This window comes from Physella acuta, unplaced genomic scaffold, assembly GCF_028476545.2.
Source record: "Physella acuta isolate Inbredline_101_S28 unplaced genomic scaffold, ASM2847654v3 ptg000808l, whole genome shotgun sequence".
Lineage (NCBI taxonomy): Eukaryota > Metazoa > Mollusca > Gastropoda > Physidae > Physella > Physella acuta.
In genome coordinates this window covers 75429-92844 of record NW_026732326.1, presented here as the reverse complement: position 1 = coordinate 92844, position 17416 = coordinate 75429, and the positions used below count along the sequence as shown (strand labels likewise).

General features: G+C 45.7%; 2 protein-coding genes across 2 annotated transcripts in view; both read right to left on the bottom strand.

The window, feature by feature from the left end:
- LOC131951364 (universal stress protein in QAH/OAS sulfhydrylase 3'region-like) lies at nucleotides 1-3769 on the bottom strand. The gene is made up of 4 exons (XM_059313751.1): nucleotides 3324-3769; nucleotides 2450-2530; nucleotides 1868-1974; nucleotides 1-853 (listed from the first exon to the last, which is right to left on the bottom strand). Exons 1-4 carry the CDS (start codon nucleotides 3520-3522, stop codon nucleotides 650-652), a joined length of 591 nt encoding a protein of 196 aa, XP_059169734.1. The 5' UTR covers nucleotides 3523-3769; the 3' UTR covers nucleotides 1-649.
- Nucleotides 3770-6365: 2596 nt separating this feature from the next.
- The window catches only part of LOC131951365 (uncharacterized), a 28605-nt gene continuing 17554 nt past the window's right edge, over nucleotides 6366-17416 (bottom strand). Inside the window, exons 5-9 of the mRNA XM_059313752.1 lie at nucleotides 13226-13367; nucleotides 11811-11959; nucleotides 11096-11243; nucleotides 8303-8419; nucleotides 6366-8183 (exon numbers count right to left, since the gene is read on the bottom strand). Coding sequence (XP_059169735.1) covers nucleotides 6961-8183; nucleotides 8303-8419; nucleotides 11096-11243; nucleotides 11811-11959; nucleotides 13226-13367 — 1779 coding nt within the window. The 3' untranslated portion in view covers nucleotides 6366-6960. The remainder of the gene's footprint in view (nucleotides 8184-8302; nucleotides 8420-11095; nucleotides 11244-11810; nucleotides 11960-13225; nucleotides 13368-17416) is intronic.

The following is a 17416-nucleotide window of genomic DNA, read 5'->3' as shown; positions in this document are numbered from 1 at the left end:
TTCACAAATATAAAATTTTATTGAAAGAATTTAATGGTGTCGAACAATCTCAATACAATAAAATTCCAACACTGAATCAACCAACCTCAACACTGAATCAACCAACCTCAACACTGAATCAAGCAACCTCAACACTGAATCAACCAACCTCAACACTGAATCAAGCAACCTCAACACTGAATCAACCAACCTCAACACTGAATCAAGCAACCTCAACACTGAATCAAGCAACCTCAACAATGAATCAACCAACCTCAACAATGAATCAACCAACCTCAACACTGAATCAACCAACCTCAACACTGAATCAAGCAATCTCAACACTGAATCAAGCAATCTCAACACTGAATCAAGCAATCTCAACACTGAATCAAGCAATCTCAACACTGAATCAAGCAATCTCAACACTGAATCAAGCAATCTCAACACTGAATCAAGCAATCTCAACACTGAATCAAGCAATCTCAACACTGAATCAAGCAATCTCAACACTGAATCAACCAATCCCAACACTGAATCAACCAACCTCAACACTGAATCAACCAATCTCAACACTGAATCAATTTCAACACAATCTGAACACTCAGTCAAACATCACAATTCTGACAATGTAACAAACAAAATCCCCAAGTATTGAGCTGACTACGGCTCACGTTTTCTTCGGACAGATGAGCACTGGACAGTGGGCGTGGTGGAGCACGTAGGTGGACACCGAGCCGATGATGGTTCGTCGCACTGACCCCAGACCACGTGACCCAGTCACGATAAAGTCGACCTTGTGTTCATCCGCCGCCCTGACGATTGCCGACCCCGCGTCACCCCCGGTCAGACGAACCAGCTTGACTTCTACTGGCTGGGGAGAAAATAAAGTTAGATCTAGATCACCGCGGGTTTTTTAAAACTAAGTTTTAGAAATAGTTAATGGCTCCGTCATCAAGACCAATAATTTAGCATTATTTGATTTTTTTTTCTGGCATCTCTTCGGTGGATGTGGTTGATGTAAACAAAGGGATGTTACTGTGGCCTCTAAGCTTATTTAGAATGTAAACAGAAGGGACACTACTGTGACCTCTAGACTTGTTTAAAATTAATGTAAACACAGAGACATTTATATGGCATTTAGACTCACATTTAGACGGAAATGATGAGAATTAACAATAAACAGGAGGCTCCAGTGTCAATAGACGGAAGACAGGTAAATGATGTGCAAGAGTTTGTCTACCTTGGCAGCAAGATCAGCAAAACGGGAGGCACAGAGGAGGACATACGCGCTAGAGTTAATAGAGCCCGCTGCGCTTTCACAGTCCTGCGACCCATATGGAAAAGTTCGGCCATCTCCATTACCACAAAAATTAGGATATTTAACTCTAATGTCGAGGCAGTTCTGCTGTATGGAGCAGAGACATGGAGAGTCTCCAAGGCAAGCACAGCAAAGATACAGACCTTCATGAATAGATGCCTTAGACAGATACTGAAACTGAGATGGCAGGACAAAGTGCCGAACTTGGAACTATGGAGGAAAGCTAGGCAGGAGCCTATTGGTGTGCAAAAAAGGAGGAAGTGGCGCTGGGTGGGTCACACACTGCGAAAGGCTCACACAAATGTTACACGCCAAGCGCTTGAGTGGAACCCCCAGGAAAGCGGAAGAGAGGGCGCCCAAGACAGACCTGGAGGCGGAGTCTTCTTGAAGAACTGAAGCCAATAGGGATGTCTTGGGAGATGTCAAAATTAATAGCCGAGGATAGGAAGAAATGGAAGGAAATGGTGGAGGCCCTATGCTCCATAAGGAGCAAAGAGGACTAAGTAAAGTAAGTAAGTAAGTAGACTCGCTTATACTTGTAGTGAATTTAAACAATCGGAGACCGACCTTGACACTGGCCAGCCGCTCCTGGATCCTCGCCATGAGTTTGTTGATCTCCTCCTCGCCCTGTTGGATCATCCTCGACACAAGGTTCGTGTCCATGCTCAGCACGGCTGGGGTGGGAACAAGGAGACAGGTATGTGGGCAGGTAGCAAAGGCAAGATATAGAGGTACAAGGGTCTGATACAGGCAAGAACAGAGGTACATGGCCAAGATACAGGCAAGAACAGAGGTACATGTTCATAAGATGGTCAAGAATAGAGGTACATGGTCAAAATACAGGCAAGAATAGAGGTACATGGTCAAGATACAGGCAAGAATAGAGGTACATGGGTCTGATACAGGCAAGAATAGAGGTACATGGGTCTGATACAGGCAAGAATAGAGGTACATGGTCATAAGATGGTCAAGAACAGGTACATGGTCATAAGATGGCCAAGAACAGAGGTAGGGGTCAAGATACAGGCAAGAATATAGGCATGTGGTTATAATACAAACACAAGTATAATAGATGTCAAAGAACGTTGATTCCCCCCCCCCCCCTCCAAAAAAAAAACAAACATGAGCCAGCCAAACAGAAAGACTCACGTGCATGTAGAACGTTTTTGTAGTCGGGACAGTGAGCGACCAGGATCTTCAGGCCGTGTTTGTACACATTGGTCATGAACCCTGGAACAAAGACAAAATGTTATATGAACCCTTTATCAGAGGCAAGATGTTATATGAACCCTGTATCAGAGGCAAGATGTTATGTGAACCCTGTATCAGAGGCAAGATGTTATATGAACCCTGTATCAGAGGCAAGATGTTATGTGAACCCTGTATCAGAGGCAAGATGTTATATGAACCCTGTATCAGAGGCAAGATGTTATGTGAACCCTGTATCAGAGGCAAGATGTTATATGAACCCTGTATCAGAGGCAAGATGTTATGTGAACCCTGTATCAGAGGCAAGATGTTATGTGAACCCTGTATCAGAGGCAAGATGTTATGTGAACCCTGTATCAGAGGCAAGATGTTATATGAACCCTGTATCAGAGGCAAGATGTTATATGAACCCTGTATCAGAGGCAAGATGTTATATGAACCCTGTATCAGAGGCAAGATGTTATGTGAACCCTGTATCAGAGGCAAGATGTTATATGAACCCTGTATCAGAGGCAAGATGTTATGTGAACCCTGTATCAGAGGCAAGATGTTATGTGAACCCTGTATCAGAGGCAAGATGTTATGTGAACCCTGTATCAGAGGCAAGATGTTATATGAACCCTGTAACAGAGGCAAGATGTTATATGAACCCTGTAACAGGTACAAGCTGATATATAAACCTTGAAATAGCTGAGCTGTTATGAGTCAAGTGTCCTACATAGCATTACTAGAAACTAGTCAAATTGTCCCTTTACGGTCAACCGACCGCTCTACGTTCAACTGACCGCTTTACAATCAAAATAGTTCTACTTACAATCGAAGGCATAAAACGAGTGGTCACTTCCATCCATGGCAATGAGAACAGTTTTCTTGTCAACTTCATCCTTGCTGGTCGCGTCTTCCACAGTCAAATCCGACATTTTTCTGGTAGCTTTGCTGGTAGCTTCTTCCACGGTCAAATCCGACATCTTTCTCGTAGCTTTCAATGGGAAAAAACCCGTCTCTTTAGCCATACAATCCGTTATCAGACAAAGTTTGGTAGGCTAAAGTTCTGGCTTTGTTTTTGTCTGTGCTTCTGTTTGCGTTTTTTTTTCTTCAATCAACTCATTAAGTAATTTTTATCTCGAATTTAGAGGCACACGACGTTATCAGGTTAACACAAATCTTAGAATGTTGGTCCTAAAACACAAGTCAAACCTTGGGTAGTCTTCAGCTCTATCAAGGTGAAGGTCGCGTGGGTCATATTAGTACTAGCACGCACCAAGTTTATCCTGAAATCTGTTCATACTACACGCCAATGATATTAGCCATGTTTTGTTTACAAACACGTTACGAAAATAGGGGGTCATCCATTTATTACGACTATAAAGTGTGGAGGGGGAGTCATCCATTAGTACGACTATAAAGTGGGGGGGGGGGGGGGGGGGGTAAAAAAGTTGACTTTTGTGGACGGGTTTGACTCAATGATTTATTAGAGTGCAACGTGAAATTACAGACATTTACACTGTTAAAACTTTTCCTTCCCTACACAGTTTAGACCAGGGACTTCTTCTTCTTCTTCGTTCTTAATTATTAGTGTTGAAGGGGATCGAGATTTATCGGCCAGTGGGTTTGAACTCGAGAAGACCAGGGACTAATTTGTTTGGTTAAATTAAATATCCGTCAGTTAAAAATATATATATATAGAAACGGAAAGGAAAATAAATAAAACTTGCTAGGGCATCTACATGAAAAAATAACCACCAAATGCAGCCCCTAAATATATTTGAAAGTAAACAAACCCAAAACCCCTCATGCATACCATTCTCGTCTACAACATAGTTTGTCGTTTCTCTAACTTGTCAGTTTGCTGTTGCGGAAGTTAACACATTGAAACCACCCCTAATTTTAACTTAACTTTTTGCACACCACACAGCCCTAACTTTTGGCATACAGCACAACCCAAACTATAACCTAAAAATAGTGTTACATAGCACAAACCTAACTTTAACCTAACGTACGTTACACAACCTACCCCTTACTATAACCTTTGCCACACCATTTCTATTGTAGTCAGTATCACAAGACAAGCAGGCCTCAATCATGCACAGCAGGCACCTGTTAGAAGAAAACCAGCAGATCCGCCATCACCAGCCTAAGGCCACAAGAAATCACTGTGATAGCCCAAACAGACAACACAAAATCAATCGATAGCCAAGATGAGCACTATCTATTTTAGGCATCGATACACGCTCGAAAACATCGGGATGTAGGTCACGTGTGTTGGCAGTCTTAACCCTGGTCAAACAAAAAACTCAAGTTTTGGTTTTCACTTGAATGTCTGTCAACAAGGTTGTTAAATCTTAGACAGTAGAGAGGTGACGTGTTGCATGATCATAGGTCCACAGCCGTGTGTTTCATGGTCATAGGTCCACAGCCGTGTGTTTCATGGTCATAGGCCCACAGCCGTGTGTTTCATGGTCATAGGCCCACAGCCGTGTGTTTCATGGTCATAGGCCCACAGCCGTGTGTTTCATGGTCATAGGCCCACAGCCGTGTGTTTCAGGCCGGGGGGGGGGGGGGGGGGACGACGGGGGGGGGGGGCGCTTGAAATTTTCGGGGGGTGCCGGGGGTGCCACTGTTAAAAGTATATATTTTCTATAAAAAGTTTGTGTCTCGTGGTCATAGGCCCACAGTTTTGTATTTCATAGGCTCACAGTTATTTGTTACATGGACATAGTCCCACAGTCAAATGAGCACTTCTCACACTCCAATGATCACTTCACTGTTTTACTGTGTTACGTCCCTATGTCTACCAAAAACAATGACAAAAATCACTTCTAATTCTGTATGTCGGTGGCTCTAACAGGTGTGGCAGAACTCGGAATGAAACCTCTCACCTGTGTGCCTGAAGGTGCCACCTGGATGTGACGTCTCCTGGTGTTCTGGCTCAGTTCTCCCACCACCCTCAGTAAAGTACACAGCTGTTTTTGTCGTCGGCAGGTGTGTGTGTATGTGTGGGGGGGGGGGGGGGGGGGTCGGGTGTTCTCCGTGACGGTCTGGTTGTTGAAGTCAAACGATTTGTATTATTATGTACAGGCGAGTTTGTAATTAATGATTAGTCATTTGTGTTGGTACACTGGCAAGAATGAATAAAAAAAAAATATTTTGCTAAAGTCTAAGAATGCTAAAAATAAAAAAAAATCCTTTACGTCCTTAATGTCAAAGGGTAGGTAAATCAGCGTTCACTTCACCCGCTTCTTTTATCTGGACACATGGGGGGGGGGAGTAGTTTGGTCAGCTCTATGCTCAGCTGCCTTTACTTTTCCTAACACGAGTCGGGCACCTATTACATACATTCGGGTTAGCAGCCGTGCGCTCTACCACCCAGCCACGCCGTCTCACTAGCCAACATAAAAGTGAGGGGTAAAAATATATTTTTTTTTCCTGTTAATTTCTGTTTTTTCTTGCACTCAAAAATATTTAGTTGATTGTTTTCATCTACTTTTCCTGGACCTGACTTCCACTCACTTGATTGGCTAGACGTATTTACGTAATGCTACACTGTCTTCACACTTTAAAATCAAGGTCATGCAAATCAAAGAGAATGCATCCATTTCAAAACAAAACTAAAAGGAAAAAAAAAGAGAATATAAAAAACGGAAGGAAATCACAACTGCCCACATTCTCACCAATTATACTAAAACATTAGACAGGAGTTTAGTGCTGGGTTTGAATGTTCTCAGAAAGTCGAGAGAACGGGACAAGACGACATACATGTTTGTATCGCTGCACCAGTGTTGACCACTGGTCAGTTCAGTCTTTGACTGAAACGCCAGGGTACACACATCAAAAGATGACATTATTGACATAGTCGGTACTTTATTTAAAAGGTCAATCACAGCAACAAAAAATATTTGCACCTTTAAAACTAAATTGAGCAAAAGCCAAATCCAAATCAAATGACACTGATTAGCGTTGTTAACAAATGAGTAGATCACCTGTTCTCGATAGCCAACTCAAAGCTAAGTGTCAGAGGTTAACAAATGAGTAGATCACCAGTTCTCGATAGCCAACTCAAAGCTAAGTGTCAGAGGTTAACAAAGGAGTAAATCACCAGTTCTCGATAGCCAACACAAAGCTAAGTGTCAGTGGTTCGAGTACAGACTGAAAGGATTTGTTGTCTGGTTTTTTCCATGCCCGTTTTTTTTTTACTCTCAGCGGTCTTCAAGTCTCTAACCAACCGACCACTTTCTTACCCGTGGTGATAGAGACGACTGTACAAACTGGGATCTTTGTGCCAGAATTCATAACCAGGTTAAAACGAGTTTCTTGCCACAAATACTAAACCCTGAAACCAATCCTTGAAACATGCACAAGCAAAAGCAAATTCAGTATACAGTTGTCTTTACGTATTTGTTTCAGGTAATTACAATAAATTAAATCCCCAATAAAATGGCGGTACATTATAACTAACACGGCCGCGGTGGGATAATATAAGTTCTGTGGAAGTTATGTTCAAGAAACATCTCATTATCACAATACCTGCCGGAAGTGGCTTGATTAAAAACGAAACTATCGTGCGTCAAAACTTCTGCGGGAGTCGCATTTCCGGTTTGGTGAAATCCGACCCCATTGCCACACATTGTGTGGCCCATGAGCTCCTCCTCAAAGGCAGTGACGTTGGAGAATGTCCCCTCGCTTGGTACGGGAGAAAGTCTGTTCAAGGTTGGTGCTTGGGGGAAACCTACAGCATTGGGTGCTTGAGGGAAACTGATCATATTGGGCACTGCAGGAAATGTACTGCAGTTGGATATTGCTGAGACTCTTTGTATGTTGGGTAAATAAGGAACTCTAGAGGAGTCCGGCTCATCAATAGTGACAACCTCTGAACTCTGATCATCGAGGGCCTGTTGATTTAAGTTCGGCTGGTTCTGGGCGGCCCTTTGAAACAGCTGGTGCAGGACGAGCCAGTGGCGCGACTCCTCAAGTTCCGACTGGGTGAGCTGCTGGCTTTTCTTCCCCAGGCGCGACCTGAGGAACGTGTACAGCTTGTACACGTCAGCAGGCAGGTCGAACCTCTGAGAACATGTGAAAGCCGTGTCGTGGTTTGGGATCAGCCTCGTGTTGAGTACTGACTGGCTACCCAGGCGTGACGCCGTCTGCTTCCTGAAGCATTTGTTGACGACCGTCACGTTGTCTTCGGAGCTTGACATTTTGTCGCAGTTCTCGAGTAAACGAGTTTCAGCACACGGCGACATTTGTGAACTCTGGAACTCCCAGAGGTCAGTGAATCGTACAGACACGATCTGATTGGCTTGTTTATTTACCCAGCGTTCAAACTGGATGGCGTCACTTCCTGTCGTACAAACAGGGGACGTTTGAAACGATTCACTGCCGGCGGTTGGCACGTGGTAGTCGAAGGTCAGCAGGACGCACACCTTGAAAGGTTTGGTCTGGTGGAAGCTGATCACATGATCCCGGTGGTGCTTGGTGTAGGGGCGAGTGTCCAGCTTTGGGGAATCCTGGTAGGCGTGAGTGTCCATCTGCGGAGATATCTGGTAGTTGCTGCGCGTGTACCTGGGGCAGATGAACGTCACCTTCGTCTTGAGGGCGTCGGCGATCAGGTGACAGAAACGTTTGGTCATGTCCACCTCTAACGTCCTGCCTGCCGAGCTGACCACGTAGATTGTACCTACACACAGACAAAATGGTGTGCGATTATTGTCATTGATAGGCTTTTATTAATTAAAGCTAATGAATATATGAATTGTCACTAAAAATCAAAATGAGAAAATCAAATGTGTGACTCACTTCTGTCTTTAGTGTTCTTACGGGGTCGGATGATACACAATACCATCGTTATAATCAACATCGAGATCAACAGCACTGCACTGCCGGCTGCTATAGCTATAATGGGAGGCTCTTTCTCTGGGGGATCAATAGGGGGGAACATTATAACAGGGGGGAACATTATAATATGGCGGATCAACAGGGGGAACATAATATGGGGGAACCATAGGGGGAACATTACAACATGGGGAAACAACATGGGGAACATTATAACATGGGGGAACCATAGGGGGAACATTTTAACAGGGGGGTACAACATGGGGAACATTATAACGGGGAACATTATAACAGAAGAGAACCATAGGGGAACATTATAACAGGGGGAATCATTATAACATGGGGTAACAACAGGGGAATATATAACATGGGGGAACATTATGGGAACATTATAACAGGGGGAAACATTACAACATGGGGGAACATTATAACATGAGGGAACCATAGGGGGAACATAACAACAGGGGGAACATTACAACATGGGGGAACATTAGAACACGGGGGAACATTATAACAGGGGGGCATTATAACATGGGGAAACATTATAACAGGGGGAACATTATAACATAAGAAACATTATAACAGGAGGGAACATTATAACAGGAGGGAAAAACAGGGGGAACATTATAACAATGGGTGAACATTATAACACGAGAAAAATGGCCCGTTGAGGAAGGATACACCGGGCGCTAGCTTGATAGTGCTGTCTCTTTTCTCTAAACTAAAACCAACCCCCCCCCCCACACACACCACCCCCACCCCACCCCACCCCCACACACCACCCCCCACCCCCACCCCCCCACCCCCCACACACACCACCCCCTCCACACACCGCCCCCCACACACACACCACCCCCCCCCCCCCCCCACCCCTCCACCCCCCCCCCCCCCAAAAAAAAAACATGCCTACCGTCCCATTCAACGAAATATAATTATATACTTTTTCCAGTGTCCGCCCCTTCCCCGAAAATTCTACCCCCGCCCCCGAAAATTTCAAGTACCCCCACCCCTCTCTGGGGAGGAAAAAGTCTAAACTAAAACCACCCCACCCCCCCCCCCCACCCCCCCACCCCCCACCCCCCCACCCCCCCCCCCAAAAACAAACATGTCTACCGTCCCATTCAACGAAATATAATTATATACTTTTTCCAGTGTCCGCCCCCTCCCCGAGGGGGGGGGGGGGCTCAGACGTTCTTACGCGGGGGGTGGGGCTTCGCCCCTACCCGAAGAATTGTATGCAAGAAACTCTTCACGCAAACCATTAAGATTAGACAACATTTCCTTTTTATTCAATGTTAACGCGAAAATCAATGACGTCATATAACTTTGAGCACTCTCTGGGTTTGAGATTATTTTCTACTCTGTGCGCTAAATGTGTCGACGTCATACTTCGTTTTTCGAAATACTATGCATGTTTTTATTTTCCTTGTGTTTTCTCTAGAGCGTTCTTGTCAGATAGATAGATAGACAGACAGCGAAACTATTAGTATTAACGAGAAAAATGGCCCGTTGAGGAAGGGTACAACGGGCGCTAGGCTGATAGTGCTGTCTCTTTTCTCTAAACTAAAACCAACCCACCCCCCCACACACCACCCCCACCCCCACACACCACCCCCACCCCCCACCACCCCCACCCCTCACCCCCACACACCACCCCCTCCACACACCGCCCCCCACCCCCCACCCCCCCCCCCCCAAAAAAAAACATGTCTACCGTCCCATTCAACGAAATATAATTATATACTTTTTCCAGTGTCCGCCCCCTCCCAGAAAATTCTATCCCCGCCCCCAAAAATTTCAAGTACCCCCACCCCTCTCCGGGGAGGAAAAAGTCTGAAAGAAACACTGAAACCAACCCACCCCCCCACCCCCACACCCCCCCACCCCACCCCCCACCCCCCACCCCCACCCCTCCACCACCCCCCACCCCCAAAAAACATGTCTACCGTCCCATTCAACGAAATATAATTATATACTTTTTCCAGTGTCCGCCCCCTCCCAGAAAATTCTACCCCCGCCCCCGAAAATTTCAAGTACCCCCCACCCCTCTCCGGGGAGGAAAAAGTCTGAAAGAAACACTGAAACCAACCCACCCCCCCACACCCCCCCACCCACACACACCACCCCCCCACACACACTCCCCCCCCAACCCCTCCACCCCCCCCCCCCAAAAAAAAAATCATGTCTACCGTCCCATTGCAAGAAAACCACTTTTTAGATTAGACACATTAATTAGGCGGTAATTTTATTATAGAGTATCGATGAGGAAATTTCTTTTGAGTTGGGGAGGGGGAGGGGCTCAGACGTTCTTACGCGGGGGGTGGGGCTTCGCCCCTACCCGAAGAATTGTATGCAAGAAACTCTTCACGCAAACCACTTAGATTAGACAGCATTTCCTCTTTATTCAATATTTACGCCAGAATCAATGACGTCATTATATTACTGTGAGATTATTTTCTACTCTGTGCGCTAAATGTGTCGACGTCATACTTCGTTTTTCGAATTACTATGCATGTTTTTAAATTGCTTCTGTTTTCTCTAGAGCGTTCTTGTCAGACAGATAGATAGATAGATAGATAGATAGATAGACAGACAGCGAAACTATTATTATAGATAGGGAGCATTATAACATGGGGAACATTTGACAATCTGGGTATACATACTAAACATTACTACACAAGCTTGTATTTTAAAAGCAGAATTAAGTTTTCACAAATAGTGCGAACAGAGATTGATTGGTATGCAAATTTTGTTTACCTAAAGGTTTAAAATAAACCCTAACATCACGTGACTTTAGGGGTTTGCAGAATTTTTGGAGACAGTAGCCTCCCTTGGGTGTCACTCTGACGTAATAGAGCCCTGGCATCACGTGGCTGAAGTTGCTGTAGGATTCTGTGGTGTTGGTCTGGTGGTCAAAGGTAAGTCCAAATGGTCAAGATATGGCTGCAGTCAGATGGTCAGTGTGCTAAGTCAACTTGTCAAAATATGGCTGCAGTCAAATGGTCAGTGTGCTAAGTCAACTTGACAAAATATGGCTGCAGTCAAATGGTCAGTGTACTAAGTCAACTTGACAAAATATGGCTGCAGTCAAATGGTCAGTAAAAGTCAACTTGTCAAAATATGACTGCAGTCAAATGGCCAGTAAAAGTCAACTTGTCAAAATATGACTGCAGTCAAATGGCCAGTAAAAGTCAACTTGTCAAAATATGACTGCAGTCAAATGGTCAACTTGTCAAAAAAATTGAATAAAAAGTTACATGAAATTTTGAAAGTGCCCCACCTGAGTTACCCAGCTTAGTGAAATATATGAATGACCCACATGTGACCCACCTCAGTGACCCACCTCAGTGAAATATCTGAGTGACCCTCTCAGTGACCCACCTACGTGAAACACCCGAATGACCCACCTGAGAGACCCACCTCAGTGACCCACCTCAGTGCAATATCTGACAGACTGACTCAAGCGACCCACCTCAGAGATGACGGTCTCAGTTTGACTGATTAGGAGAGCCACATGAAAATACTCCACTGGAAGCACCGGAAGTTGAAACGTCACGTGAATGAGGCTGACGTGGGACACTGCTGCCACTGCTACAAGCTCGTACATCCAGAAGGTCTTCTCTAAAATGGCGAGGTCAATAATTCAAGAGGGGTCGATGTTTGCAAGGAGAGATGATTTCATGCACAAGGCAGATAGATGTTTGCAAGAAGGGTCGATGTTTGCCAGGAGAGATGATTTCATGCACAAGGCAGATAGATGTTTGCAAGAAGGGTCGATGTTTGCAAGGAGAGATGGTTTCATGCACAAGGCAGATAGATGTTTGCAAGGAGAGATGGTTTCATGCACAAGGTAGATAGATGTTTTTAAGGAGAGTTGGTTTCATGCACAAGGAAGATAGATGTTTGCCAGGAGAGATGGTTTCATGCACAAGGCAGATAGATGTTTGCAAGGAGAGATGGTTTCATGCACAAGGCAGATAGATGTTTGCAAGGAGAGATGGTTTCATGCACAAGGCAGATAGATGTTTGCCAGGAGAGTTGGTTTCATGCACAAGGTAGATAGATGTTTTTAAGGAGAGTTGGTTTCATGCACAAGGCAGATAGATGTTTGCAAGGAGAGATGGTTTCACGCACAAGGCAGATAGATGTTTGCAAGGAGAGTTGGTTTCATGCACAAGGTAGATAGATGTTTTTAAGGAGAGTTGGTTTCATGCACAAGGCAGATAGATGTTTGCAAGGAGAGATGGTTTCATACACAAGGCAGATAGATGTTTGCAAGGAGAGATGGTTTCATACACAAGGCACATAGATGTTTGCAAGGAGAGATGGTTTCATGCACAATGTAGATAGATGTTTGCTAGGAGAGATGGTTTCATACACAAGGTAGATAGATGTTTGCAAGGAGAGATGGTTTCATGCACAATGTAGATAGATGTTTGCAAGGAAAGATGGTTTAATGCACAAGGCAGATAGATGTTTGCAAGGAGAGATGGTTTCATGCACAAGGCAGATAGATGTTTGCAAGGAAAGATGATTTCATGCACAGGCAAGGAGAGAACAATAGACACAAGGGAGTAGGCCTATGCATGGATTTAAGAAGAAATTAGGGGCAAAGGGAGATCAATATGTTCAAAGGGAGATAAATGGGTGAAAAAATAGAGGTCATAAATGTGTGTAAGGAGGGATAAATTGATGCAATGGCAGATAGCCGTTTACATGGTGTATTTGGTCTTATAGCGTGTACTGCTATGTAATGCTGGTCAGTTAATTAGCTGCTGTCATTACCAGATTAGCTGACCACTGGAAGACCACTGCATGCAGTTGTCTAAGTTACCCAGAGCTACAACATCCAAACGCACACTCTCCCACACTCTCCCACACTCTCACCGTCATAGTATTCAGGATAGCTCCAGTCGATCCAGGAAATGATGTAGTTCAAGGTATGATAATAAGGAAGTGACGTCAGAGTTAGAGTGAAATCGCTCATGGTGAGGTCGTTGCCGATACAGCCGTAGGATATTGAAAATTCCTGAGGAAATAAATAGCGTATGTGGAGGGATGGGTCGTGGGTTATAAGCAATGTTCCCTCTAAGCTACGCGGTTGTGCGGCCGCGCAGTAATTGCAAACCTTCCGCGCAGTCATTTTGTAAAATACAACTATCATTCTATATGACTTTGCGAACACCGCACACACTTTTTCCCCTTGGAATAAGCATTGATTATAAATGACGTTGTCATGACGACGAAGTGAAGTAAATTTTCGATGAGAATCAGTCATAGGGGTAAACACATAATTAAAGGGGAAATAACGCAATTTTTTAGGCAACTGTGCATTATCTTATTAAATACAAAGAATTTTATTTTCACTACCTTATTAAAATTAAAAGAATTGTTTTACTACTATATTAAAGTAAATTTCCCTTTTCGAACCCGACAGTCCATGGGGCAAGTGAAGTAGAATTCGCCTGTTTCTTTGACTCGGCATATAAAAGTATAGTATGGTCAGCACTATGTACAGCTGCCTGTACTTTCCATATCCTGAGTTAGGTACCCATTAAAGCTTGATTGACTCAGGGATGTTCTACTGACGTGATCCCGGATTCGAACTCAACACTTGTCTCGCGCTCTACCGCTGGGCCACGCCGTCCCTTACCTTATTAACCATTAATGTAGTGTATCTGTCTAATCGCCTCGTCGTAACCAAACCTCAAAAGTAAACTAGGTCTCTACGTTAATCAGTTTTATTTATTAAGTTAATGACAATTATCTTTATGTAACAGAAAAAAGGGAAATAACTCAAAACGTATTGGATCGAGACTTTTACATGGAGTTATCTATCTTGGGGGGACTGAACGTTTTTAAAATACCATTTACTTTGGACTAGATTGACAACTTCCGGGAAACGAGCATGTGAAACTGGGGCTAACAGTGGTGGCGTTGTTTGTTTAGTATTTCAAAATCCTCGGTATCTCAGCGGTGTGTTGCGTATCATCAGTGGGGGATAAATCAAAAGGGTTTACACACACACACAGATGTACGGGCCCTAGCTACAGGTGAACGTTGCTACCCTACCCAGGGAGACACATTTGTCGATACGGTCGACCGACCTGAGTTTCTTTTCAGGCACTGTCACCCTGGGGAAATCCACCGTCCCACCCCCAGTTATCAAATTTAAACAAAAAATAATATTACATTTTTGTGAAAAATAGATGAATTTAGGGTACGCCCCCCCCCCTCCCCCATCCCTCTCCCCGAGAAAAAAAATGTCTGAAAGAAAAACTCGACGATGGGACAAGACCAACTCAGTAAAAGGTCAATCGGCAAGTAGTAATTAGTGTCCAATTAGAGGCCCAATATTGGAAGGTAATTAATTAAAAAGACTCAAACAAGATATTGAAAATTGAAAAAAAAAAGATAAATGTTTAAGCTACCCGGTTTATTAGGTCTACTCATCAACGACACAAAATAAAATTATCCAACACATATGCACAACAAACTGATACCTAATACAGATACAACAAAGATATCCAACATATACCCCAAAAATATCAAACAGATAATTATACAGATACAAGAAAGATATCTCACAGATACTCAAAAAAATCAAACAGATACCTATACAGATACAAGTACAAGAAAGATATCCAACATATTATAATACCCAACAAAGATGTCCCACATATACCCAACAAAGATGTCCCACATATACCCAACAAAGATGTCCCACATATACCCAACAAAGATGTCCCACATATACCCAACAAAGATGTCCCACATATACCCAACAAAGATGTCCCACATATACCCAACAAAGATGTCCCACATATACCCAACAAAGATGTCCCACATATACCCAACAAAGATGTCCCACATATACCCAACAAAGATGTCCCACATATACCCAACAAAGATGTCCCACATATACCCAACAAAGATGTCCCACATATACCCAACAAAGATGTCCCACATATACCCAACAAAGATGTCCCACATATACCCAACAAAGATGTCCCACATATACCCAACAAAGATGTCCCACATATACCCAACAAAGATGTCCCACATATACCCAACAAAGATGTCCCACATATACCCAACAAAGATGTCCCACATATACCCAACAAAGATGTCCCACATATACCCAACAAAGATGTCCCACATATACCCAACAAAGATGTCCCACATATACCCAACAAAGATGTCCCACATATTCCCAACAAAGATATCAAACAGATACCTAACACAGATACAAGCAAGATACCAAGAAGACAAATCGTGTCGACCCCTAGTAGACCAGCATATTGTAAACGTTACTGACACGAAGATTCAAACACCCTGTCAGTACTGTTGACACAGGCCCACTGTGTTGATCTTTTCCATTGGTGGACTCGTTCAAAGTGACAGGCAGCTCAATTCAGTCTTAAGTATATCATTTAGTTTATCGTATAGGCCTACGTCTCTTTTCTTACCTCCCCTGTTCCCGACCCTCCCCAACCCTGATCCCCATCTCATCTCACCCCCACCTTCCTCTCATCACACCACCTCTGACCCCACCTCCCCCTCATCACACCTCCTCTGACCCCCCCCCCCTCATCACACCTCCTCTGACCCCACCTCCCCCTCATCACACCTCCTCTGACCCCACCTCCCCCTCATCACACCTCCTCTGACCCCACCTCCCCCTCATCACACCTCCTCTGACCCCACCTCCCCCTCATCACACCTCCTCTGACCCCACCTCCCCCTCATCACACCTCCTCTGACCCCACCTCCCTCTCATCACACCTCCTCTGACCCCACCACCTCTCATCACACCTCCTCTGACCCCACCCCCCCTCATCACACCTCCTCTGACCCCCCGCCCTCATCACACCTCCTCTGACCCCACCTCCCCCTCATCACACCTCCTCTGACCCCACATCCCTCTCATCACACCTCCTCTGACCCCACCTCCCTCTCATCACACCTCCTCTGACCCCACCACCTCTCATCACACCTCCTCTGACCCCCCCTCATCACACCTCCTCTGACCCCACCACCTCTCATCACACATCCTCTGACCCCCCCTCATCACACCTCCTCTGACCCCACCCCCCCCCTCATCACACCTCCTCTGACCCCCCCCCCCCTCATCACACCTCCTCTGACCCCCCCTCATCACACCTCCTCTGACCCCACCTCCCCCTCATCACACCTCCTCTGACCCCACCACCTCTCATCACACCTCCTCTGACCCCACCTCCCCCTCATCACACCTCCTCTGACCCCACCACCTCTCATCACACCTCCTCTGACCCCACCCCCCCCCCCTCATCACACCTCCTCTGACCCCACCCCCCTCATCACACCTCCTCTGACCCCACCCCCTCATCACACCTCCTTTGACCCCACCCCTCATCACACCTCCTCTGACCTCCCCCCCCCCTCATCACACCTCCTCTGACCCCACCCCCCCCCCCCCCCCCTCATCACACCTCCTCTGACCTCCCCCCCCCTCATCACACCTCCTCTGACCCCACCCCCCCTCATCACACCTCCTCTGACCCCCCCCCCCCTCATCACACCTCCTCTGACCCCACCCCCCCTCATCACACCTCCTCTGACCCCCCCCCCTCATCACACCTCCTCTGACCCCCCTCCCCTCATCACACCTCCTCTGACCCTACCCCCCCCCCTCATAACACCTCCTCTGACCTCCCCCCCTCATCACACCTCCTCTGACCCCCACCTCCCCCTGATCCCCACCTCATCTGACCCCACCTACCTCTCATCACACCTCATCTGACACCACCTCCCCCTGATCCCCACCTCATCTGACCCCACCTACCTCTCATCACACCTCCTCTGACCCCCAACTCCCCCTCATCACACCTCCTCTGACCCCCACCTCCCCCTGATCCCCACCTCATCTGACCCCACCTACCTCTCATCACACCTCCTCTGACCCCCAACTCCCCCTCATCACACCTCCTCTGACCCCCACCTCCCCCTGATCCCCACCTCATCTGACCCCACCTACCTCTCATCACACCTCATCTGACACCACCTCCCCCTGATCCCCACCTCATCTGACCCCAC